Here is a 25,679-nt window from a genome sequence, read left to right as displayed (position 1 = left end):
TCTATTGGTGATGTCGGTGATGTCTGTTGGTGATGTCTATTGGTGATGTCGGTGATGTCTGTTGGTGATGTCTATTGGTGATGTCTATTTTAACATCAACTTCTAGAAAAGTGACTTATCATACGATATAAATAGACAGCTTTAAAACGGGACTCTAGGCACACAACGTGACTCCACAAAACCGGGATTGATGGCATGGCCTTGTGTGACTGACAGACAGACAAACAGACAGAGAAACGGACAGACAAAGAGAGAGACTAACAGACAGACAGACAGACAAACGGACAAACAGACAGACAGACATAAGGTTGCTTAAATTGATCTGATTTCTTGTATTTTCGTTAAACATTGCTTGTCCTTTTGACCTCCGTGACCCTTTGACCTCTGTGACCTTTTGACCTCCGTGACCTTTGACCTGCGGCTAGACAAGCTTCCACTGCATGATGCTGACGTCAGCGCCACCAACCGTCAGGATATTTTTACCATCAGGGGTGAAGGTCAGATTGTGGGTGTGCGCGTGCGATCTGTACGTGTGGCTGAAATCCTGGGGTCAAAGAAGGTCAAGGTTAAATGTCAAGGACATGTTATGGCACACAGAAAATTGGATATGACAGATGAAACATGACAGATGCCACATGACAGATGACAGATGATAGATGACATATGCCAGATGACAGATGATAGACCAACCCCTTCTGTGCAGGACGGGTAACGAAACAGATTCAGAGAGCCACTGCTGGTTGCCATGGTAGCAAGGTGAAGGTCAGGGCTGACGTCAACACAGGTCATGTGACCTTCGCTGGCTTGCTTGGATTTCCAGAGGCCTAGGGGTTAATTAAGTCAAGAGTTAATTAGACATTGCTTTAATTAGACATTGCTTTAATTAGACATTGCTTTAATTAGACATTGGTTTAATTAGACATTGCTTTAATTAGACATTGGCTTAATTAGACATTGCTTTAATTAGACATTGGTTTAATTAGATATTGGTTTAATTAGACATTGGTTTAATTAGACATTGGTTTAATTAGACATTGCTTTAATTAGACATTGCTTTAATTAGACATTGCTTTAATTAGACATTGCTTTAATTAGACATTGCTTTAATTAGACATTGGCTTAATTAGATATTGCTTTAATGACATTGCTTTAATTAGACATTGCTTTAATTAGACATTGGCTTAATTAGACATTGCTTTAATTAGACATTGCTTTAATTAGACATTGCTTTAATTAGACATTGCTTTAATTAGACATTGCTTTAATTAGACATTGCTTTAATTAGACATTGCTTTAATTAGACATTGCTTTAATTAGACATTGGTTTAATTAGACATTGCTTTAATTAGACATTGCTTTAATTAGACATTGCTTTAATTAGACATTGCTTTAATTAGACATTGCTTTAATTAGACGTTGCTTTAATTAGACATTGCTTCACTTAGACGTTGCTTTAATTAGACATTGCTTTAATTAGACATTGCTTTAATTAGACATTGCTTTAATTAGACATTGCTTTAATTAGAAATTGCTTCAATTAGACATTGCTTTAATTAGACATTGCTTTAATTAGACATTGCTTTAATTAGAAATTGCTTCAATTAGACATTGCTTTAATTAGACATTGCTTTAATTAGACATTGCTTTAATTAGACATTGGTTTAATTAGACATTGGTTTAATTAGACATTGCTTTAATTAGTTATTGCTTTAATTAGACATTGCTTTAATTAGAAATTGGTTTAATTAGACATTGCTTTAGTTAGACATTGCTTTAATTAGACATTGCTTTAATTAGAAATTGCTTTAATTACACACACCAAGACCTAGCACCGTCTTGACGTGGACTAAACGATATGACGTCACTTCTATAGTCGTGTGACGTCATTGTGTTTGTGACGTCACGTACCTATGAGTGTGTGGTCCAGCAGACAGTTGGTCGAGGCCCACATGACGTCACTCATCACCTCCCCTCCCAGCTCTTGAAATGTGCTCACGTTCCCTGGTCACGTGACAAAAATATTTTAAAAGAGCGAACTATTGTACACCTCGCTACAAGTGTGCACATGTACACAGCAACTGTTCTAGTACATGTACACATCAACTGTTCTAGTACATGCACACATCAACTTTTCTAGTACATGTACACATCAACTTTTCTAGTACATGCACACATCAACTGTTTCAGTACATGTACACATCAACTGTTCCAATACATGTACACATCAACTTTTCTAGTACATGTACACATCAACTGTTCTAGTACATGCACACATCAACTGTTCTAGTACTACATGTACACATCAACTGTTCTAGTACATGTACACATCAACTGTTCTAGTACATGCACACATCAACTGTTCTAGTACTACATGTACACATCAACTGTTCTAGTACATGTACACATCAACTGTTCTAGTACATGCACACATCAACTGTTCTAGTACTACATGTACACATCAACTGTTCTAGTACATGTACACATCAACTGTTCTAGTACATGTACACATCAACTGTTCTAGTACATGTACACATCAACTGTTCTACTACATGTACACATCAACTGTTCTAGTACATGTACACATCAACTGTTCTAGTACATGTACACATCAACTGTTCTAGTACATGTACACATCAACTGTTCTAGTACATGTACACATCAACTGTTCTAGTACATGTACACATCAACTGTTCTACTACATGTACACATCAACTGTTCCACTACATGTACACATCAACTGTTCTACTACATGTACACATCAACTGTTCTACTACATGTACACATCAACTGTTCCAGTACATGTACACAGCAACTGTTCTAGTACATGTACACATCAACTGTTCTAGTACTACATGTACACAGCAACTGTTCTAGTACATGTACACATCAACTGTTCTAGTACATGTACACATCAACTGTTCTAGTACTACATGTACACATCAACTGTTCTAGTACATGTACACATCAACTGTTCTAGTACATGTACACATCAACTGTTCTACTACATGTACACATCAACTGTTCTAGTACATGTACACATCAACTGTTCTAGTACATGTACACATCAACTGTTCCAGTACATGTACACATCAACTGTTCCAGTACATGCACACATCAACTGTTCTAGCACATGTACACATCAACTTACAGAACTTTTGTTCTGGAATTGTGCTGCTACTCCTAACGATCACGTGACCGTCCAGTGTGTTGCTTGACCAGTCCACTCCGTGGATGTTGCCATGGTGACCCTGTCAGGATGACGTCATGAAAACACAAGATAATGACGTCATTGGTTCAGTCTAATCATCCAATTAACTTACATACTCACAAAAACTTACCCCCCCCCCCTGCACACCTGACTTACCTGACTTACCTTACATTTACTTGACGTACCTTACACTTACCTGACAAAGTCTAGACCTGACTTACCTTACATTTACCTGACTTACCTTACATTTACCTGACTTACCTTACACTTACTTGACTTACCTTACACTTACCAGACTTACCTTACATTTACCTGACTTACCTTACATTTACCTGATTTACCTTACACTTACCTGACTTACCTTACACTTACCAGACTTACCTTACATTTACCTGACTTACCTTACACTTGACTTACCTTACACTTACCTGACTTACCTTACACTTACCTGACTTACCTTACAATTACCTGACTTACCTTACATTTACCTGAGAGAGCCCACACCTCGTCATCTGTGCCTTCGACAGCCTGCAGACAGTAAATGTGAATTGTCTTGTCTGTCCCACCTGTTGCAATCTTTCTGCCGTCTGCAAGGTCAAAGTTCAAGCTAGAACCACCTTCACCCTTGACCCTTGTAATGGTTGTAAAACAACACAAGGGAGACAACGAAATGGTTTGTCTGTAACGACAGTAACGATAACCGCTAGAATTCTACCTGGAGATAGTTTTATCGTGGTTATCGCCCCTGTTGATATTTTCTTATTGAGTAGCTCCACGACTGTCATGTCGTCCCTCATCACCTGGAGAATCACAAGACTTGGTGGGGGGGGGGGGGGGAAGTGAAGGCAAAGTTAATGGGGGTTATAATGGGAGGAGGGGGAGGGGGGAAATTATTGAACTAGAAATCTTAAGGAATTTTACTCTCCATTAATTAATTAATAATTCTAAAATGTTTTTACACTCCACCAATTAACTAATTAACCTAATGAGTTTTTACAATCCATTAATTAACTAATTAACCTAATGAGTTCCTACAGTCCACCAATTAATTAATTAACCAAATGAGTTTTTACTATCCTCCAATTAACTAATTGACCTAATGAGTTCTTACTGTCCACCAATTAACTAATTAACCTAATGAGTTCTTACTGTCCACCAATTAACTAACTAACCTATTGAGTTCTTACTGTCCACCAATTAACTAATTAACCTAATGAGTTCTTACTGTCCACCAATTAACTAATTAACCTAATGAGTTCTTACTGTCCACCAATTAACTAATTAACCTAATGAGTTCTTACTGTCCACCAATTAACTAATTAACCTAATGAGTTCTTACTGTCCACCAATTAACTAATTAACCTAATGAGTTCTTACTGTCCACCAATTAACTAATTAACCTGATGAGTTCTTACAGTCCACCAATTAACTAATTAACCTAATGAGTTCTTACTTTCCACCAATTAACTAATTAACCTAATGAGTTCTTACTGTCCACCAATTAACTAATTAACCTAATGAGTTCTTACTGTCCACCAATTAACTAATTAACCTAATGAGTTCTTACTGTCCACCAATTAACTAATTAACCTAATGAGTTCTTACAGTCCACCAATTAACTAATTAACCTAATGAGTTCTTACTGTCCACCAATTAACTAATTAACCTAATGAGTTCTTACTGTCCACCAATTAACTAATTAACCTAATGAGTTCTTACTGTCCACCAATTAACTAATTAACCTAATGAGTTCTTACTGTCCACCAATTAACTAATTAACCTAATGAGTTCTTACAGTCCACCAATTAACTAATTAACCTAATGAGTTCTTACTTTCCACCAATTAACTAATTAACCTAATGAGTTCTTACTGTCCACCAATTAACTAATTAACCTAATGAGTTCTTACAGTCCACCAATTAACTAATTAACCTAATGAGTTCTTACTTTCCACCAATTAACTAATTAACCTAATGAGTTCTTACAGTCCACCAATTAACTAATTAACCTAATGAGTTCTTACTGTCCACCAATTAACTAATTAACCTAATGAGTTCTTACTGTCCACCAATTAACTAATTAACCTAATGAGTTCTTACAGTCCACCAATTAACTAATTAACCTAATGAGTTCTTACTGTCCACCAATTAACTAATTAACCTAATGAGTTCTTACTGTCCACCAATTAACTAATTAACCTAATGAGTTCTTACTGTCCACCAATTAACTAATTAACCTAATGAGTTCTTACTGTCCACCAATTAACTAATTAACCTAATGAGTTCTTACAGTCCACCAATTAACTAATTAACCTAATGAGTTCTTACTTTCCACCAATTAACTAATTAACCTAATGAGTTCTTACTGTCCATCTTTGGTGCCTAAGATCATCTGATCCCCCTCAGCAGTTGTATCCACACACAGGAATGGATATCCCTTCATCCACAGCTTCCACACCGGCTGCTTCTTGCTCGAGCTCAGCTTGCAGATGACGCCATCCGTTGATGCTGTGATGACGTCAGCGCCCAGAAAAGATTTGGGGATTCCCCGAATGGCCTTCAGATCCCCAGTATGACCCTTGACATTGATAATATTTAGATGAGTTCGTAAAACTATGTCAGATGAATGCGTCAAATGATGTCAGATGGTTGTGGAAAATTATGTCAAATGATTGTGTAAAATGATGTCAGTTTGTTGTGTAACAGATACTCACGTGGGTGATTGTGTAACAGATACTCACGTGGGTGATCGGTACGTCATCTAAGACCACGCCCTCTAATGGACTTCCGGTCAGGTTGACATTCAAGTAGAGCAGAGAGTTGAAGGTTGTGCCCAAAACCAAGGTCGAGGTCGTTGAGTCTTCTACTGGTAGCAGCAACAGGGCGCGTATACCGCCCTCAGATTTGGGAAGCTGGGGTGGGAGTATTTGGTGGGGGGAGTTATGTGTGGGGTGGGAGTATTTGGTGGGGGGGGGGGGTTATGTGTGGGGTGGGGCAGTGATGTGTGGGGTGGGGCAGTGATGTGTGGGGTGGGGTGGCGCAGTGACGTATGGGGGTGGGGTAGTAATGTGTGGGGTGGGTCAGTGATATGTGGGGTGGGTCAGTGACGTGTGGGTGTGGAGGAAAGCTTTTATTTATTAAGATGTTGATGTTTTCTCAAATATTTAACCAACCAACGGACTTATCATCTGACATTCCAATGAACCTATTATCTGACCTACCAATGACATATCATATGACGACCTATGAGTTGACCTTTGACCTACCTGTAAGGTCCCGTCCTTGTCCATGTTCCTGTTCCAGGTCCAACAGTGTAGGGCCCCGTCTCTCCCTGACGTCATCAAGTGGTTCTTGTAGTGGAGCACACCCAACACTGGGCCCTGTGGGTCAAAGGTTAAAGTGGAGCACACCCAACACTGGGCCCTGTGGGTCAAAGGTTAAAGTGGAGCACACCCAACACTGGGCCCTGTGGGTCAAAGGTTAAAGTGGAGCACACCCAACACTGGGGGTCAAAGGTTAAAGTGGAGCACACCCAACACTGGGGGTCAAAGGTTAAAGTGGAGCACACCCAACACTGGGGGTCAAAGGTTAAAGTGGAACACACCCAACACTGGGGTCAAAGGTTAAAGTGGAGCACACCCAACACTGGGGGTCAAAGGTTAAAGTGGAACACACCCAACACTGGGGGTCAAAGGTTAAAGTGGAGCACACCCAACACTGGTCCCTGGGGGTCAAAGGTTAAAGTGGAGCACACCCAACACTGGGGGTCAAAGGTTAAAGTGAAACACACCCAACACTGGGGGTCAAAGGTTAAAGTGAAACACACCCAACACTGGGGGTCAAAGGTTAAAGTGGAGCACACCCAACACTGGGGGTCAAAGGTTAAAGTGGAGCACACCCAACACTGGGGGTCAAAGGTTAAAGTGAAATTTTTAAAAACTCACATCATGCCCATGTTTGACGAAGTTTGTGATGCTGTTACCCCCATTACCCCAGATGTAGACTGTTCCATTCGAATCTCCCGTAATGAGATCACCCTTTAGGTTATGACGTAAGCAGTTGACAAATCTCGCTTTGAGAAAACTCTGAAAAACAATTGGTGGCATTGATTCTAGGAAGTTGTTCTTTTTCTAGATGTGAATGTTTTATTGTGTGTGTGTGTGTGTGTCTATGTTAGCCACTGATCTCATAGTTGGGTTAGGGTCAAGGTTAGCGACTGACCTCGTAATTAGGTTTGGGTCAAGGTTAGCGACTGACCTTGTAGTTGGGTTAGGGTCAAGGTTAGCGACTGACCTTGTAGTTGGGTTAGGGTCAAGGTTAACGACTGACCTCGTAGTTGGGTTGAGCAGACGACACGATCCTCTTAGACTGGACGTAGACTTTCCACCAGGCCAGGTGTTCTCTGCCACACGTGACCAGCAGCTCAGGATACTTTGGGTTAAAGGTCATGTCACTCAGCATCTCCGTGGATATCTGGGGACATAAGTAGGTCAGTAGGTCATGTCACTCTGAACCCTCATGGAAATCTGGTCACATAAGTAGGTTAGTGTGTCAGGTCACTCAGGTTAGTATGTCAAGTTGACGATGGAGTTGTGACCTACTTACAAACGTTTCAGCCACAAGCGAGCCGTCCTTGACATCCCACACGGTCAACTTCTTGTCTGGCGAGTTGTCTGCGCATGCCAGGATATCCTGTGTCAAAAACATGGAAGTAAATCTTACCTCACCACCTTACCTCACCACCTTACCTCACCACCTTACCTAACCACCTTACCTCACCATCATACATCACCACTTTACCTCACCACCTTACCTCACCACCTTACCTCACCACCTTACCTCACCACCTCACCACCTTACCTCACCACCTTACCTCACCACCTTACCTCACCACCTCACCACCTTACCTCACCACCTTACCTCACCACCTAACCTCACCACCTCACCTAACCACCACATCTCACCATCATACCTCACCACCTTACCTCACCACCTTACTTCACCACCTTACCTCACCACCTTACCTCACCATCTCACCACTTTACCTCACCACCTTACCTCACCACCTCACCACCTTACCTCACCACCTGACCACCTTACCTCACCATCATACATCACCACTTTACCTAACCACCACATCTCACCATCATACCTCACCACCTTACCTCACCACCTTACCTTTCCATCTCACCACCTTACCTCACCACCTTACCTCACCACCTTACCTCACTACCTTACCTCACCATCTCACCACCTTACCTCACCACCTTACCTCACCACCTCACCACCTTACCTCACCACCTCACCACCTTACCTCACCATCATACATCACCACTTTACCTAACCACCACATCTCACCATCATACCTCACCACCTTACCTCACCATCTTACCTAACCACCTTACCTCACCACCTTACCTCACCACCTTACCTCACTACCTCACCACCTTACCTCACCATCATACATCACCACTTTACATTACCACTACATCTCACCATCATACCTCACCACCTTACCTCACCACCTCACCTCACCACCTTACCTCACCACCTTACCTCACCACCTCACCACCTCACCTCACCACATCACCTCACCACCTCACCTCACCACCTTACCTCACCACCTCACCTCACCACCTTACACCACCTCACCACCTCACCTCACCACTTTACCTCACCACCTCACCACCTCACCTCACCACCTTACCTCACCACCTTACCTCACCACCTTACCACCTCACCTCACCACCTTACCTCACCACCTTACCTCACCACCTTACCTCACCACCTCACCACCTTACCTCACCACCTTACCTCACCACCTAACCTCACCACCTCACCTAACCACCACATCTCACCATCATACCTCACCACCTTACCTCACCACCTTACTTAACCACCTTACCTCACCATCATACATCAAAACTTTACCTTACCACTACATCTCACCATCATACCTCACCACCTTACCTCACCACCTTACCTAACCACCTTACCTCACCATCATACATCACCACTTTACCTAACCACCACATCTCACCATCATACCTCACCACCTTACCTCACCACCTTACCTAACCACCTTACCTCACCACCTTACCTCACCACCTTACCTCACCACCTCACCACCTTACCTCACCATCATACATCACCACTTTACCTAACCACCACATCTCACCATCATACCTCACCACCTTACCTCACCACCTTACCTAACCACCTTATCTCACCACCTTACCTAACCACCTTACCTCACCACCTTACCTCACCACCTTACCTCACCACCTTACCTCACCACCTTACCTCACCACCTCACCTCAACACCTTACCTCACCACCTCACCACCTTACCTCACCACCTTACCTCACCACCTTACCTCACCACCTTACCTCACCGCCTTACCTCACCGCCTTACCTCACCGCATTACCTCACCACCTCACCTCACCACCTCACCTCACCACCTCACCTCACCACCTTACCTCACCACCATACCTCACCACCTTACCTCACCACCTTACCTCACCGCCTTACCTCACCACCTCACCTCACCACCTCACCACCTTACCTCACCACCTTACCTCACCACCTTACACCACCTTACACCACCTTACCTCACCACCTTACCTCACCACCTCACCTCACCACCTCACCACCTTACCTCACCACCTTACCTCACCACCTTACACCACCTCACAACCTCACCTCACCACCTCACCTCACCACCTCACCTCACCACCTCACCTCACCACATCACCTCACCACCTTACCTCACCACCTCACCACCTCACCTCACCACCTTACACCACCTCACCACCTCACCTCACCACCTTACCTCACCACCTCACCTCACCACCTTACCTCACCACCTTACCTCACCACCTTACCTCACCACCTCACCTCACCACCTCACCTCACCACCTCACCTCACCACCTTACCTCACCACCGCACCACCTCACCTCACCACCTTACACCACCTCACCACCTCACCTCACCACCTTACCTCACCACCTCACCACCTCACCTCACCACCTTACCTCACCACCTTACCTCACCACCTCACCACCTCACCTCACCACCTTACCTCACCACCTTACCTCACCACCTCACCACCTCACCTCACCACCTCACCTCACCACCTTACCTCACCACCTCACCACCTCACCTCACCACCTTACACCACCTCACCACCTCACCTCACCACCTTACCTCACCACATCACCACCTCACCTCACCACCTCACCTCACCACCTCACCTCACCCCCTCACCTCACCACCTCACCTCACCACCTCACCTCACCACCTTACCTCACCAGGCATGAAACACAGCGCCAACACACATTTACTCAGAAGGTCAGCACCCAGGAGATGTAAGGTCTGTAAGGTGTCTGACCTCCAGACACGGACATGGGCCTGTAACAAAGGTCAAGGTCAGCTACTTAACCCTGCAGGTGCGTGACCTACATTTTGACGCTATATTTAGATGACCTACCTTGTGACCCCGCTCATCCCTGCTAGCGAACTGACCACTGGCCACTAGCAGACCTGCATGGTGGACACACAAGCTGCAAGCAGATCAACGTTTGATTGGTCGACATAAATAGATGTCCTTCACCTAGTTACATCTTCATATCCCATGAACTTCATGAATATTTTGCTTATAGACCTTATTAGTTATACCTAAAGGCATGATGACTTTCGTAATGACTTACTGAGCTAAGGGTATGTTTAATGACTTGTGTAATGACTTACTGAGCTAAGGGTATGTTTAATGACTTGTGTAATGACTTACTGAGCTAAGGGTATGTTTAATGACTTGTGTAATGACTTACTGAGCTAAGGGTATGTTTAATGACTTGTGTAATGACTTACTGAGCTAAGGGTATGTTTAATGACTTGTGTAATGACTTACTGAGCTAAGGGCATGTTTAATGACTTGTGTAATGACTTACTGAGCTTAATGACCTACTCTCTGCTGACATGTAGACCACCAGACGGGATAAACGACTGACCTCCAGACCTAATGACCTAATGCCCTGACCTAATGACCTAATGCCAAGACCTACTGACCTAATGACCTAATGACCTAGTGACCTAGTGACCTAATGACCTACTGACCTCCTGATATCCTCCGTGTGCTCCCTATAGTGACGCTGCCAGTGATCGACGTGGCTGTAGATGATGACAGTTGAGGCGATGAAGTAGATGATCTCACCACTGGCGAGAAGGTCAAGGTTACACGCACAATCCTGACCTCGGTAGCCATACCTGAAATGTTGACTGGGTCACAGCTAGCCGGATCATGTCCTCAAGACACTTTCTCTGTGTCTTGACGTGTCTTATCCTACCTACAAGACACTTTCTCTGCATTACCCCGCCCCACACCCTCGCCCAACTACTCCATCATCACACACCCCCGCTCTACACCCCGGCCATACAACCCCGACTTACAGATAGTTGGAAAAAAGTCACAGGAAAAACACAGAAAATAAAAACACAGGTAAAAAGTCACAATTGTATATTTGTATGGAATTTGTTACTTCTTTCATGTTTCCCAAAAGTGCAAATCAGCCTTCAATTAATTAACTGTAATGTAAACGTTTTAGATATAGTTGCGTAGGTTCCATTTGTATGTTAACAAATGTAAAAATATTTGGTGTAAAGTATTTAAATTCCGTTCTAGAATAGAATTAAGTAGAACGTACCTATCAGTTTTCTTCGTGTTTTTTAAAATACAAACTTGAAATCAGCGTAAAACGGGCAGAAGTAATTAATGATAATATTTGTCTTCCTTAACTTGTCACAACAATAGTTCAGACAACTTGTCACAACAATAGTTCAGACAACTTTACTCTCCACATTACATCACAAAGCATTTGATCCAGCCAAAAAGCCGACACTGTACAAAGGCTGTATTTAAATAAACACGTAACAAAATTTGAAGCTGTTGTGTCAATTATCTTTGTACTTTTACTTATTGTGAAGATCATTATGAAGTCGGATTATTATTAAAAACCATAATGCCTTAAGGTTTATATACATTTTACTAAAAACACCACCAATTCCTTACAACAAAAATATTTCTTGATACACATTTGTGACTTTTTTCTGTGACTTTCAGTCCAGCTGACCCCCCCCCCCCTGAAGCCCCATGACCCCCCCCCCTGACCCCTCCCACCCTACACTTACACCCAGTCCAGCTGAAGTCTTTCCTTAGGGGGATCCCCAGCAAGCTGATCCCCCCTCCCCCACCCACCCACCCACCCACACACACAGACACACACCCCCACTTACACCCAGTCCAGCTGACCCCCCTGACCCCCACACCCTACACTTACACCCAGGCCACCTGACCCTCCCCCCACTTACACCCAGTCCAGCTGAAGTCTTTCCTTAGGGGGATCCCCAGCAAGCTGTGACGTCTTGAAGTCACGTGGTGCCACTGCCATGACGTCACTCAACGGTATCCGGTTGTTGGGCTGGCTCTCATGGCGGGGTAACTGGACGGCCAAAGGTTCGCCTTTCTTCTGGACGGCCAAAGGTTCGCCTTTCTTCTGGACGGCCAAAGGTTCGACCTTTTCGCTGGCTGTTTTGACCTCTGACTTTTGACCTAGATAAATAATTGACTTACCATTACATGAAAACTTGTCAAATGTACTACCAACAAGTAGCCTTAAGTCACATGACCTGCCATTAAGTCACATGACCTTTCGTTAAGTCACATGACCCAAATAATGCCTAGTATTTCTACAACCTAAGAAAAAGTTTACCGGTTTTTTCCGGCGCCACGGTTTCATTTTTGTCTTCCTGTTTCACAACCTTCTCCTGGCTGCCGTCTTTGTTGGCCGTCTTGTTTTGCCGGTCCTCCGGCTTGCTGTGCCGGTCCTTGTGTCTGGTGTCGTCACTTCCGTCTAGACTCGAGTCAGCGGCTGAGTTACGTCGCTGGGAGGCCTGTGGGGGGAGGGGGGTGAGTTTTTTAACGACCTACTTGAGCGTAAGGGTGTCAGCTTGTGCTAGTGATGTTTAGATCAACCCCCCCCCCCTCTTAGCTGTCAGACAGTCGTACACTGACCTGACACTGACCTGACACTGACCTCACACTGACCTGACACTGACCTGACACTGACCTCACACTGACCTGACACTGACCTGACACTGACCTCACACTGACCTCACACTGACCTCACACTGACCTCACACTGACCTCACACTGACCTGACGCTGGCCTCATACTGACGATATCGTCACCTCCCATTGACCTGACATTAGACTGACCTGACACTGACCTCACATTGACCTGACCTTAGACTGACCTGACACTGAACCTCCACTGACCTTTCTCAGCAGTTTGGTCATGACCCTTGACCTTGTGCTGGAAGACAGCTCGTCTATGGGGTCAGGCGTGGCGATCCTGACAGAGGCCGCGACCTTGACCTTGTCTGGCACCGAGGCCAACTCGGGATGTTTTTCCCAGGCTTTAGCCTGAGCCTTCTCCAAGAAATTCAGTAGCAGCGGCCAGCTGTGGTGTGGACGGGAGGGGGGGGGGTCACGTTACAGGACATCTGTGGTGTAGGGGGGGGTCACGTTACAGGCCAGCTGTGGTGTGGGGGGGGGGGTCACGTTACAGGCCAGCTGTGGTGTGGGGGGGGGGGGGTCACGTTACAGGCCAGCTGTGGTGTGGGGGGGGGGGGGGCACGTTACAGGCCAGCTGTGGTGTGGGGGGGGGCACGTTACAGGCCAGCTGTGGTGTGGGGGGGGGGGGTCACGTTACAGGCCAGCTGTGGTGTGGGGGGGGGCACGTTACAGGCCAGCTGTGGTGTAGGGGGGGGGGGTCACGTTACAGGCCAGCTGTGGTGTGGGGGGGGGGGGAAAGGGGGGGGGGGTCTTAGCGATATCTAATTAATTAAATCCCAAAGTCTAACATGTCAACAGCACTAACCTGACCTAGTTACAAATGACAACTGTCAAGATCTGACCTAGTTACAAATGACAACTGTCAGGATCTGACCTAGTTACAAATGACAACTGTCAAGATCTGACCTAGTTACAAATGACAACTGTCAGGATCTGACCTAGTTACAGATGACAACTGTCCCGACCTAGTTACAGATGACACTTGTCCTAACCTAGATACAAATGACAACTGTCCCGACCTAGTTACAAATGACACTTGTCCTAACCTAGATACAAATGACAACTGTCCTGACCTGATCTTGTTGTCCTTGTCCTCCTCACATCTGTTGATGAGGTTCTTGAGTAGCGAGCCGTAGAGCGGGGTCCTCTCGCTGCATATCAGGTAGGCCTGTAGGACCAGGACTCACATGTACAGGGTCAGGACATACAGGGGACAGGACATGCAGGGGTCAGATCATTCAGGGAACATGGTTTACAGGGGTCAGATCATTCAGGGGACATGGTTTACAGGGGTCAGATCATTCAGGGGACATGGTTTACAGGGGTCAGATCATTCAGGGGACATGGTTTACAGGGGTCAGATCATTCAGGGGACATGGTTTACAGGGGTCAGGACATAAGGGGTCAGATAATGCAGAAATGTTTTAACAAAGGGCTACAACTCATGCTTACAGACAAGAAATGGTTTAACAAAGGGCTACAACTCATGCTTACAGACAAGAAATGGTTTAACAAAAGGCTAAACTCATGCTTACAGACAAGAAATGGCTTAACAAAAGGCTACAACTCATGCTCACAGACAAGAAATGGTTTAACAAAGGGCTACAACTCACGCTTACAGACAAGAAATGGTTTAACAAAGGGCTACAACTCACGCTAACAGACAAGAAATGGTTTAACAAAGGGCTACAACTCACGCCTACATACAAGAAATTGTTTAACAAAGGGCTATAACTCATGTTTACAGACAAGAAATGGTTTAACAAAGGGCTACAACTCACGCTTACAGACAAGAAATGGTTTAACAAAGGGCTACAACTCACGCCTACATACAAGAAATTGTTTAACAAAGGGCTATAACTCATGTTTACAGACAAGAAATGGTTTAACAAAGGGCTACAACTCACGCTTACAGACAAGAAATGGTTTAACAAAGGGCTACAACTCACGCCTACATACAAGAAATTGTTTAACAAAGGGCTATAACTCATGTTTACAGACAAGAAATGGTTTAACAAAGGGCTATAACTCATGTTTACAGACAAGAAATGATTTAACAAAGGGCTACAACTCACGCCCTCTTTCGCCATTTTCCCAATGCGGTGCTGGTCCCACTTGGAGAACTCGGTCCTCAACAGGTCAATGTCAAAATAGGTCTGGTCTTTGATCAGTAGGTCCTCTAATCTGAAAGATAGGTCTTTGATCAGTAGGTCCTCTAATCTGAAAGATAGGTCTTTGATCAGTAGGTCCTCTAATCTGAAAGATAGGTCTTTGATCAGTAGGTCCTCTAATCTGAAAGATAGGTCTTTGATCAGTTGGTCCTCTAATCTGAAAGATAGGTCTTTGATCAGTAGGTCCTCTAATCTGAAAGATAGGTCTTTGATTAGTAGGTCCTCTAATCTGAAAGATAGGTCTTTGATCAGTAGGTCCTCTAATCTGAAAGATAGGTCTTTGATCAGTAGGTCCTCTAATCTGAAAGATAGGTCTTTGATCAGTTGGTCCTCTAATCTGAAAGATAGGTCTTTGATCAGTATGTCCTCTAATCTGAAAGATAAGTCTTTGATCAGTAGGTCCTGTAATCTGAAAGATAGGTCTTTGATCAGTAGGTCCTCTAATCTGAAAGATAGGTCTTTGATCAGTTGGTCCTCTAATCTGAAAGATAGGTCTTTGATCAGTAGGTCCTCTAATCTGAAAGATAGGTCTTTGATCAGTAGGTCCTCTAATCTGAAAGATAGGTCTTTGATCAGTAGGTCCTCTAATCTGAAAGATAGGTCTTTGATCAGTAGGTCCTCTAATCTGAAAGATAGGTCTTTGATCAGTAGGTCCTCTAATCTGAAAGATAGGTCTTTGATCAGTAGGTCCTCTAATCTGAAAGATAGGTCTTTGATCAGTTGGTCCTCAAATCTGAAAGATAGGTCTTTGATCAGTAGGTCCTCTAATCTGAAAGATAGGTATTTGATCAGTAGGTCCTCTAATCTGAAAGATAGGTCTTTGATCAGTAGGTCCTCTAATCTGAAAGAAAGTTCTTTGATTAGTAGGTCCTCTAATCTGAAAGAAAGGTCTTTGATCAGTAGGTCCTCTAATCTGAAAGATAGGTCTTTGATTAGTAGGTCCTCTAATCTGAAAGAAAGGTATTTGATCAGTAGGTCCTCAAATCTGAAAGATAGGTCTTTGATCAATAGGTCCTCTAATCTGAAAGATAGGTCTTTGATCAGTAGGTCCTCTAATCTGAAAGATAGGTCTTTGATCAATAGGTCCTCTAATCTGAAAGATAGGTCTTTGATCAGTAGGTCATCTATTCTGAAAGATAGGTCTTTGATCAGTAGGTGCTCTAATCTGAAAGAAAGGTCTTTGATCAGTAGGTCCTCTAATCTGCAAGATAGGTCTTTGATCAGTAAGTGATGTGTGTAATGTAATACAGTGATGTCTGTAATGTAATAAAGTGATGTGTGTAATGTAATACAGTTATGTCTGTAATGTAATAAAGTGATGTGTGTAATGGATTACGATGGCGTCACGGTTAGGGTTAAGTTTTTGTGTACCACGTGAGCTCACAATAAACCACCGGCATTTAATAAAGGCGAATCAATTTATCTAATCGATATCTCATTTACGTTTAGTGGAGGCAGTTACTGCAGTTACTGCAGTTATTGTGGTTGATTGGATATGTCATTAGATTTGAGATAAAATGTGCGCTTGAGTATGTGATTGGATGTGTGATTGAATGTGTGATTGTATGTGTGATTGTATGTGTGATTGTATGTGTGATTGTATGTGTGATTGGATGTGTGATTGGATGTGTGATTGGATGTGTGATTGTATGTGCAAACGGTTTGTTTGAGATGATTGTTTGTGTGATTGTGTGACTGTATGATTGTGTGAATGTGTGAATATGTAATTGCGTGATTGCATGACTGTATGATTGTGCGATTTTATGATTGTGTAAATATGTGAATGTATGATAGTGTAAATGTGTGATTGCGTGGTTGTATGATTGTATGATTGTATGGTTGTACGATTGTCTGATTGTATGATTATGTTATTATGTGATGGCATGATTGTATGATTATGTGAATGTGTAAATATGTGATTGTGTGAATGTGTGTATGTATGATTATATGATTGTATGATTGTATGATTGTATGATTGTGCCTCACCTTCTAAGAAAGTCAGCGTCCACCTGCTCTACCGTCAGCGATTGCTTGGCCTCCAGGTCGTTTCTCTTCTGTCTGGCTTTAATGCTGTCTCGTCCTGGGGATAGTAAGGTCAATGACCTCAACATGACCTAATGCTGTCTTGTCCTGGAGACAAGTCAATGACCTAAACATGACCTAATGCTGTCTCGTCCTGGGGACAGTAAGGACATTGACCTCAACATGACCTAACGTTGTCTCGTCCTGGGGATAGTAAGGTCATTGACCTCAACATGACCTAACGCTGTCTCGTCCTGGGGACAATAAGGACATTGACCTCAACATGACCTAACGTTGTCTCGTCCTGGGGATAGTAAGGTCATTGACCTCAACATGACCTAACGTTGTCTCGTCCTGGGGACAATAAGGTCATTGACCTCAACATGACCTAACGTTGTCTCGTCCTGGGGATAGTAAGGTCATTGACCTCAACATGACCTAACGTTGTCTCGTCCTGGGGACAGTAAAGTCATTGACCTCAACATGACCTAATGCTGTCTCGTCCTGGGGACAGTAAGGTCATTGACCTCAACATGACCTAACGTTGTCTCGTCCTGGGGACAGTAAGGTCATTGACCTCAACATGACCTAACGTTGTCTCGTCCTGGGGATAGTAAGGTCATTGACCTCAACATGACCTAACGTTGTCTCGTCCTGGGGATAGTAAGGTCATTGACCTCAACATGACCTAACGTTGTCTCGTCCTGGGGATAGTAAGGTCATTGACCTCAACATGACCTAAAGCTGTCACGTTATGGGGACAGTAAGGTCATTGACCTCAACATGACCTAAAGCTGTCACGTTATGAGGACAGTAAGGTCAATGACCTCAACATGACCTAATGTTGTCTCGTTATGCGGGCGATGACTTTATTAACGCTTATAGAAACCTCACCCTAATTAACATATTAACATTAATCTAACCCACGATCTAGTAGTCGAACCAACCAACCAACCAACCAGCCAGCCAACCAGCCAGCCAGCCATCCAATTAGCCAACCACCCCACCAACTAACAACCAGTCAACAACTTCAACCAACCTACCCTACCCATACCCAACCCAACTCAAACCTACCTTACCATACCCAACCCAACCACTACCCCTACCGTAACCTACCCCTACCCTACCCTACCCTACCCTACCCTGCCCTGCCCTGCCCTACCCTATCCTACCCTACCCTACCCTACCCTATCCTACCCTACCCTGCCCTGCCCTGCCCTGCCCTATCCTACCCTACCCTACCCTACCCTACCCTACCCCTACCCCTACCCCTACCCTGGTCATGCAGGCGTACAACTTCTCGTAGTCCAGCCCCTGGGCCTGCCCTACCCTACCCTACCCTACCCTACCCTAACCCTAACCTTACCCACACCCCTACCCCTACCCCTACCCCTACCCTACCCTACCCCTACCCCTACCCTGGTCATACAGGCGTACAACTTCTCGTAGTCCAGCCCCTGGGTCTGCCCTACCCTACCCTACCCTACCCTAACCCTAACCCTAACCCTAACCCTAACCCTAACCCTAACCCTACCCCTACCCCTACCCTACCCTACCCTACCCTACCCACCTGTCCTAAGATGAGCTTTGGTCATACAGGCGTACAACTTCTCGTAGTCCAGCCCCTGGGCCTGCCCTACCCCACCTACCCTACCCTAACCCTAACCCTACCCCTACCCCTACCCCTACCCCTACCCCTACCCTACCCTACCCTGCCCTGCCCTGCCCTACCCTACCCACCTGTCCTGAGATGAGCTTTGGTCATACAGGCATTCAACTTCTCGTAGTCCAGCCCCTGGGCCTGCCCTACCCTACCCTACCCTACCCTACCCTGCCCTGCCCTACCCTACCCTACCCCACCCTACCCACCTGTCCTGAGATGAGCTTTGGTCATACAGGCATACAACTTCTCGTAGTCCAGCCCCTGGGCCTGCCCTACCCTACCCTGCCCTACCCTACCCTACCCTGCCCTTTCCTGCCCTGCCCTACCCTGCCCTACCCTACCCTACCCTACCCTACCCTGCCCTATCCTGCCCTGCCCTACCCTGCCCTACCCTACCCTACCCTACCCTGCCCTATCCTACCCTGCCCTGCCCTGCCCTACCCTGCCCTACCCTACCCTACCCTACCCCACCCTACCCACCTGTCCTGAGATGAGCTTTGGTCATACAGGCATACAACTTCTCGTAGTCCAGCCCCTGGGCCTGCCCTACCCTACCCTACCCTGCCCTGACCTGCCCTACCCTACCCCACCCTACCCTACCCTACCCACCTGTCCTAAGATGAGCTTTGGTCATACAGGCGTACAACTTCTCGTAGTCCAGCCCCTGGGCCTGCCCTACCCTACCCCACCCCACCCTACCCTACCCCACCCTACCCTACCCTACCCTACCCTACCCACCTGTCCTAAGATGAGCTTTGGTCATACAGGCGTACAACTTCTCGTAGTCCAGCCCCTGGGCCTGCCCTACCCTACCCCACCCCACCCTACCCTACCCCACCCTACCCTACCCTACCCTACCCTACCCTACCCTACCCTACCTTACCCTACCCACCTGTCCTAAGATGAGCTTTGGTCATACAGGCGTACAACTTCTCGTAGTCCAGCCCCTGGGCCTGCCCTACCCTACCCTACCCTACCCTACCCTGCCCTACCCACCTGTCCTAAGATGAGCTTTGGTCATACAGGCATACAACTTCTCGTAGTCCAGCCCCTGGGCCTGCCCTACCCTACCCTACCCTACCCTAACCTACCCTACCCTACCCTGCCCTACCCTGCCCTACCCACCTGTCCTAAGATGAGCTTTGGTCATACAGGCATACAACTTCTCGTAGTCCAGCCCCTGGGCCTGCCCTACCCTACCCTGCCCTACCCACCTGTCCTGAGATGAGCTTTGGTCATACAGGTGTACAACTTCTCGTAGTCCAGCCCCTGGGCCTGCCCTACCCTACCCTACCCTACCCTACCCTACCTGTCCTGAGACCCACATGTCCTGAGATGAGCTTTGGTCATACAAGTGTACAACTTCTCGTAGTCCAGCCCCTGGGCCTGCCCTACCCTACCCTACCCTGCTCTACCCTACCCTACCTGTCCTGAGACCCACATGTCCTGAGATGAGCTTTGGTCATACAAGTGTACAACTTCTCGTAGTCCAGCCCCTGGGCCTGCCCTACCCTACCTTACCCTACCCACCTGTCCTAAGGTGAGCTTTGGTCATACAGGCGTACAACTTCTCGTAGTCCAGCCCCTGGGCCTGCCCTACCCTACCCTGCCCTACCCTACCCTGCCCTACCCACCTGTCCTGAGATGAGCTTTGGTCATACAGGTGTACAACTTCTCGTAGTCCAGCCCCTGGGCCTGCCCTACCCTACCCTACCCACCTGTCCTAAGGTGAGCTTTGGTCATACAGGCGTACAACTTCTCGTAGTCCAGCCCCTGGGCCTGCCCTACCCTACCCTGCCCTACCCTACCCTGCCCTACCCACCTGTCCTGAGATGAGCTTTGGTCATACAGGCGTACAACTTCTCGTAGTCCAGCCCCTGGGCCTGCCCTACACTACCCTACCCCACCCTACCCTACCCTACCCACCTGTCCTGAGATGAGCTTTGGTCATACAGGTGTACAACTTCTCGTAGTCCAGCCCCTGGGCCTGCCCTACCCTACCCTACCCTACCCTACCCTACCCTGCCCTACCCTACCTACCTGTCCTGAGGTGAGCTTTGGTCATACAGGCGTACAACTTCTCGTAGTCCAGCCCCTGGGCCTGCTCGTACAGTTCGGACATCATGGTCAGCGCCCTCTGGCTCAGACGGATCTGGTTCTCCTGTGGGGGGGGGGGGGGGGGGGACATTACAAAGGTCAAGGTCGTCAGCCTGGGGGGGGGGGGGAGAGGGGGGGGGATACGGTTTCCTTCAACCAGAGCTGCTAATACGGACGAGAGGAATGCTCTGTTCTAGATCCTGTCTGTCTAGCATGTAAGCTCAGTCTGTCTAGCATAAAAGCTCAGTCTGTCTAGCATATAAGCTCAGTCTGTCTAGCATTTAAGCTCTGTCTGTCTAGCATATAAGCTCAGTCTGCCCGGCATAATAGCTCTGTCTGTCTAGCATATAAGCTCAGTCTGTCTAGCATTTAAGCTCTGTCTAGCATATAGGCTCAGTCTGTCCAGCATATAAGCTCTGTCTGTCTAGCATATAAGCTTAGTCTGCCCGGCATAAAAGCTTTGTCTGTCTAGCATATAAGCTCAGTCTGTCTAGCATTTAAGCTCTGTCTGTCTAGCATATAAGCTTAGTCTGCCCGGCATAAAAGCTCTGTCTGTCTAGCATTTAAGCTCTGTCACCGGGATGTCAAATGTCAAGTGAATGACACCTCTCACCTGCAGGGAGGCCTGCACGTCTTTAAATGACACCTTGTTGTCCACGTTGCCATAGTGACGGAGACTCATCCTGAAGGCCCTCAGTCTCTGTCTGCTGCACTCGATCAGCTGACTCTGTAGACATGCGCAGAGCTTTTCTTCCGGGTCAGATGACTCGGCGTCCTTCGGGTCCTCAGCTTCTGGCAACACAGTGGGGTGGGGGTAAGGGTCAAGGTCAGTCTAGACTGACACACGTGCTAGCAAGGGTCAAGGTTAAGCTATATTGACACGCTTGTACAAATTAAATGTACAAACCTGGTTCCTCGAAATCGTCCTTGACCTTTTTAACATTCCGGCGTGAGTGAGATTTACTCTGTGGCCTCTGGGAAAACATATCACGTGACAGGAGTTAGAGGTTTGCGAGAGCTTTATGAGAGTGTAGCTATCACGTGACTAACACCCCTCCCCTCCCCCTCCCCTCCCCGTGACGTACCTCCCTGTCCAAAGAGTTCCCACTAGAACTTCTCTGAATGGCCGAGCCAGGTTTGGGTGACCTCTGACGCTGGGTGCCGCTGTTGATTCTCTTACCACGTGCTGACGGCGTCTCCGGCATCTCAAGGTCAAGGTCGGTGCCAGGTGGCTCAGGTGGCGGCGCCCCTGGCCTGACGGTGGGGGGTCCCGACGAGAGCGAGGTTTGAACCAGCTGCAAATAAGAAGGGCATCACGTGGTCAAGTGGGAACAGTTGGATCACAAACATACAGAGGACACACAGACGGACACACAGACGGACACACAGACGGACACACAGACGGACACACAGACGGACACACAGACGGACACACAGACGGACACACAGACGGACACACACTGACACACCATAAACCAGCTCCAAAGAACATTGTGACGTCACGTTATGGTCCTCAGGCGTCACAGAACGTGGCAAAAGGTTCTGACGTCACGCGTCGCCAGTGGTCACGTGAGAGGTAACTAATACAACACGTGACAAAGGTCAAGAACAAACCGACACAGCTAGAAATCAATGTACACAGGACTTCCCCAGCTATAGGAAGTTTAATACGGTATGGCTGTAGCTAGCTGATTATAGGAATAAAACGTTTAATACGGTATGGCTGTAGCTAGCTGATTATAGGAATAAAAAGTTTAATACGGTATGGCTGTAGCTAGCTGATTATAGGAATAAAAAGTTTAATACGGTATGGCTGTAGCTAGCTGATTATAGGAATAAAAAGTTTAATACGGTATGGCTGTAACTAGCTGATTATAGGAATAAAAGTTTAATACGGTATGGCTGTAGCTAGCTGATTATAGGAATAAAAAGTTTAATACGGTATGGCTGTAGCTAGCTGATTATAGGAATAAAAAGTTTAATACGGTATGGCTGTAGCTAGCTGATTATAGGAATAAAAAGTTTAATACAGTATGGCTGTAGCTAGCTGATTATAGGAATAAAAAGTTTAATACGGTATGGCTGTAGCTAGCTGATTATAGGAATAAAAAGTTTAATATGGTATGGCTGTAGCTAGCTGATTATAGGAATAAAAAGTTTAATACGGTATGGCTGTAGCTAGCTGATTATAGGAATAAAAAGTTTAATACGGTATGGCTGTAGCTAGCTGATTATAGGAATAAAAAGTTTAATATGGTATGGCTGTAACTAGCTGATTATAGGAATAAAAAGTTTTATACGGTATGGCTGTAACTAGCTGATTATAGGAATAAAAAGTTTAATACGGTATGGCTGTAACTAGCTGATTATAGGAATAAAAAGTTTAATACGGTATGGCTGTAACTAGCTGATTATAGGAATAAAAAGTTTAATACGGTATGGCTGTAGCTAGCTGATTATAGGAATAAAAAGTTTAATACGGTATGGCTGTAACTAGCTGATTATAGGAATAAAAAGTTTTATACGGTATGGCTGTAACTAGCTGATTATAGGAATAAAAAGTTTAATACGGTATGGCTGTAACTAGCTGATTATAGGAATAAAAAGTTTAATACGGTATGGCTGTAACTAGCTGATTATAGGAATAAAAAGTTTAATACGGTATGGCTGTAACTAGCTGATTATAGGAATAAAAAGTTTAATACGGTATGGCTGCAGCTAGCTGATTATAGGAATAAAAAGTTTAATACGGTATGGCTGTAACTAGCAGATTATAGGAATAAAAAGTTTAATACGGTATGGCTGTAGCTAGCTGATTATAGGAATAAAAAGTTTAATACGGTATAGTTGTAGCTAGCTGATTATAGGAATAAAAAGTTTAATACGGTATGGCTGTAACTAGCTGATTATAGGAATAAATCCTTAAGTTAGTATTAGTTCGAACTAAATTAACTTGAAGCTAGAACTAGCTAGAAGCTAGAACTAAATTAGCTTGCAGCTTGAACTAGGTAAATGCCATAACTAGGTTGAATAAATAACTAGCTTGAACTAACTTGAAGCTAGAACTAGCTTGAATAAATAACTAGCTTGAACTAGCTTGAAGCTAGAACTAGCTAGAAGCCATAACTAGCTTGATGCTAGAACTAGCTAGAAGCCATAACTAGCTAGAAGCCATATGAAGCTGGAAACCACAACTAGCTTGTAGCCATAACTACCTAGAAGCTAGAAGCCACATCTAGATTGAAGCTATAACTAGCTTCAATCTAGAACTAGCTAGAAGCCATAAATATCTGGAAGCCATAAGTAGCTTGAAGCTAGAACTAGCTTGAAGCTAGAACTAGCTTGAAGCCATAACTAGCTAGAAGCTAGAACTAGCTTAAAGACATAACTAGCTTGAAGCTAGAACTAGCTAAAAGCCATAACTAGCTAGAAGCCATAACTAGCTGGAAGCCATAACTAGCTTGAAGCCATAAATAGCTTCAAGTTAGAATAAGCTAGAAGCCATAACTATCTGGAAGCCATAAGTAGCTTGAAGCCATAAGTAGCTAGAAGCTAGAGCTAGCTAGAAGCCATAACTAGCTAGAAGCTAGAACTAGCTAGATGATAATAAAATAAAACCTCAACAATTTCCAGCATCTTGATCACGTGATTCCCGTCAAGTGTGGCTACTGCTGGTTTAGTTTACATAGAGCTCAAATCTGACGGTACTCACCGCACGCGAGGTGGGGGTGGGGAGGTGGGGGTGGGGGTGGGGAGATTTCAATGCCAGTGGCGGGGCTTTCTTGTGTAGGGCGGGGGAGGGCACACAAGTATTGAAGGAGATAATTCAACTCACTCAAGTAATACAACAAAACTATTGGGGGGGGGGGGGGCACAAACGTATTGAATGAGATAATTCAACTCACTCAAGTAATACAACAAAACTATTGGGGAGGGGGGGGGCACAAAAGTATTGAATAAGATAATTCAACTCACTCAAGTAATACAACAAAACTATTGGGGGGGGGGGTGCATAAAAGTATTGAATGAGACAATTCAACTCACTCAAGTAATACAACAAAACTATGAAGGGGGGGGGGGCACAAAAGTATTGAATGAGATAATTCAACTCACTCAAGTAATACAACAAAATACACACCTCTGATGTGAAAACAATAGGGATTAGGGAAAGGGGGTGGGGGGGATTGTTTAACTGTCTCTCAAAAGTTAACATTCTGTCAAATGTTAACATTCTCTCAAAAGTTAAGTCTCTCAAATCTTAACATTCTTTCAAAAGTTAACAGTCTCTCAAATCTTAAGTCTCTCAAAAGTTAACAGTCTCTAAAATGTCAACAAACTCTCAAAAGTTAACAGTCTCTCAAATGTCAACAAACTCTCAAAAGTTAA

At 45.2% G+C, this 25,679-nt stretch overlaps 1 protein-coding gene across 2 annotated transcripts; it reads right to left on the bottom strand.

Moving 5' to 3' along the window:
* Positions 1–271: 271 nt before the first annotated feature.
* LOC131936769 (echinoderm microtubule-associated protein-like 2) lies at positions 272–24,958 on the bottom strand. Of its 2 annotated transcripts, XM_059293835.1 has the most exons (26): positions 24,912–24,958; positions 22,379–22,588; positions 22,201–22,267; positions 21,907–22,085; positions 21,237–21,357; positions 17,498–17,591; positions 15,416–15,524; positions 14,414–14,508; positions 13,542–13,725; positions 12,977–13,157; positions 12,576–12,816; positions 11,325–11,474; positions 10,699–10,771; positions 10,515–10,619; positions 7,813–7,899; positions 7,537–7,680; positions 7,152–7,292; positions 6,474–6,587; positions 5,949–6,119; positions 5,574–5,785; positions 3,924–4,024; positions 3,686–3,795; positions 3,149–3,248; positions 1,909–2,001; positions 691–824; positions 272–544 (listed from the first exon to the last, which is right to left on the bottom strand). In XM_059293835.1, exons 1-26 carry the CDS (start codon positions 24,927–24,929, stop codon positions 422–424), a joined length of 3,357 nt encoding a protein of 1,118 aa, XP_059149818.1. In that variant the 5' UTR covers positions 24,930–24,958; the 3' UTR covers positions 272–421. The 2 variants fall into 2 exon arrangements, with proteins under 2 accessions (XP_059149818.1, XP_059149817.1); XM_059293834.1 differs by lacking the exons at positions 21,237–21,357; positions 21,907–22,085; positions 22,201–22,267; positions 22,379–22,588; positions 24,912–24,958 and adding an exon at positions 21,019–21,058.
* Positions 24,959–25,679: the final 721 nt, after the last annotated feature.

The sequence above is a fragment of the Physella acuta genome, unplaced genomic scaffold (genome assembly GCF_028476545.2).
Source record: "Physella acuta isolate Inbredline_101_S28 unplaced genomic scaffold, ASM2847654v3 ptg000186l, whole genome shotgun sequence".
In the NCBI taxonomy this organism is placed as follows: Eukaryota; Metazoa; Mollusca; class Gastropoda; family Physidae; genus Physella; species Physella acuta.
Note: the sequence above shows the minus strand (reverse complement) of the source record. Positions and strands in the feature narration are given on the sequence as shown.

What these genes read in the sequence shown, in the direction of transcription:
- LOC131936769 (XM_059293835.1), bottom strand. An exon ending in ATGACGTACCGATCACCCAC is followed by an intron (nt 5,786 to 5,948) that starts GTGAGTATCTGT and finishes ATCAATGTCAAG; the next exon opens with GGTCATACTGGGGATCTGAA. An exon ending in TTAGGCACCAAAGATGGACA is followed by an intron (nt 4,025 to 5,573) that starts GTAAGAACTCAT and finishes CCCCCCACCAAG; the next exon opens with TCTTGTGATTCTCCAGGTGA.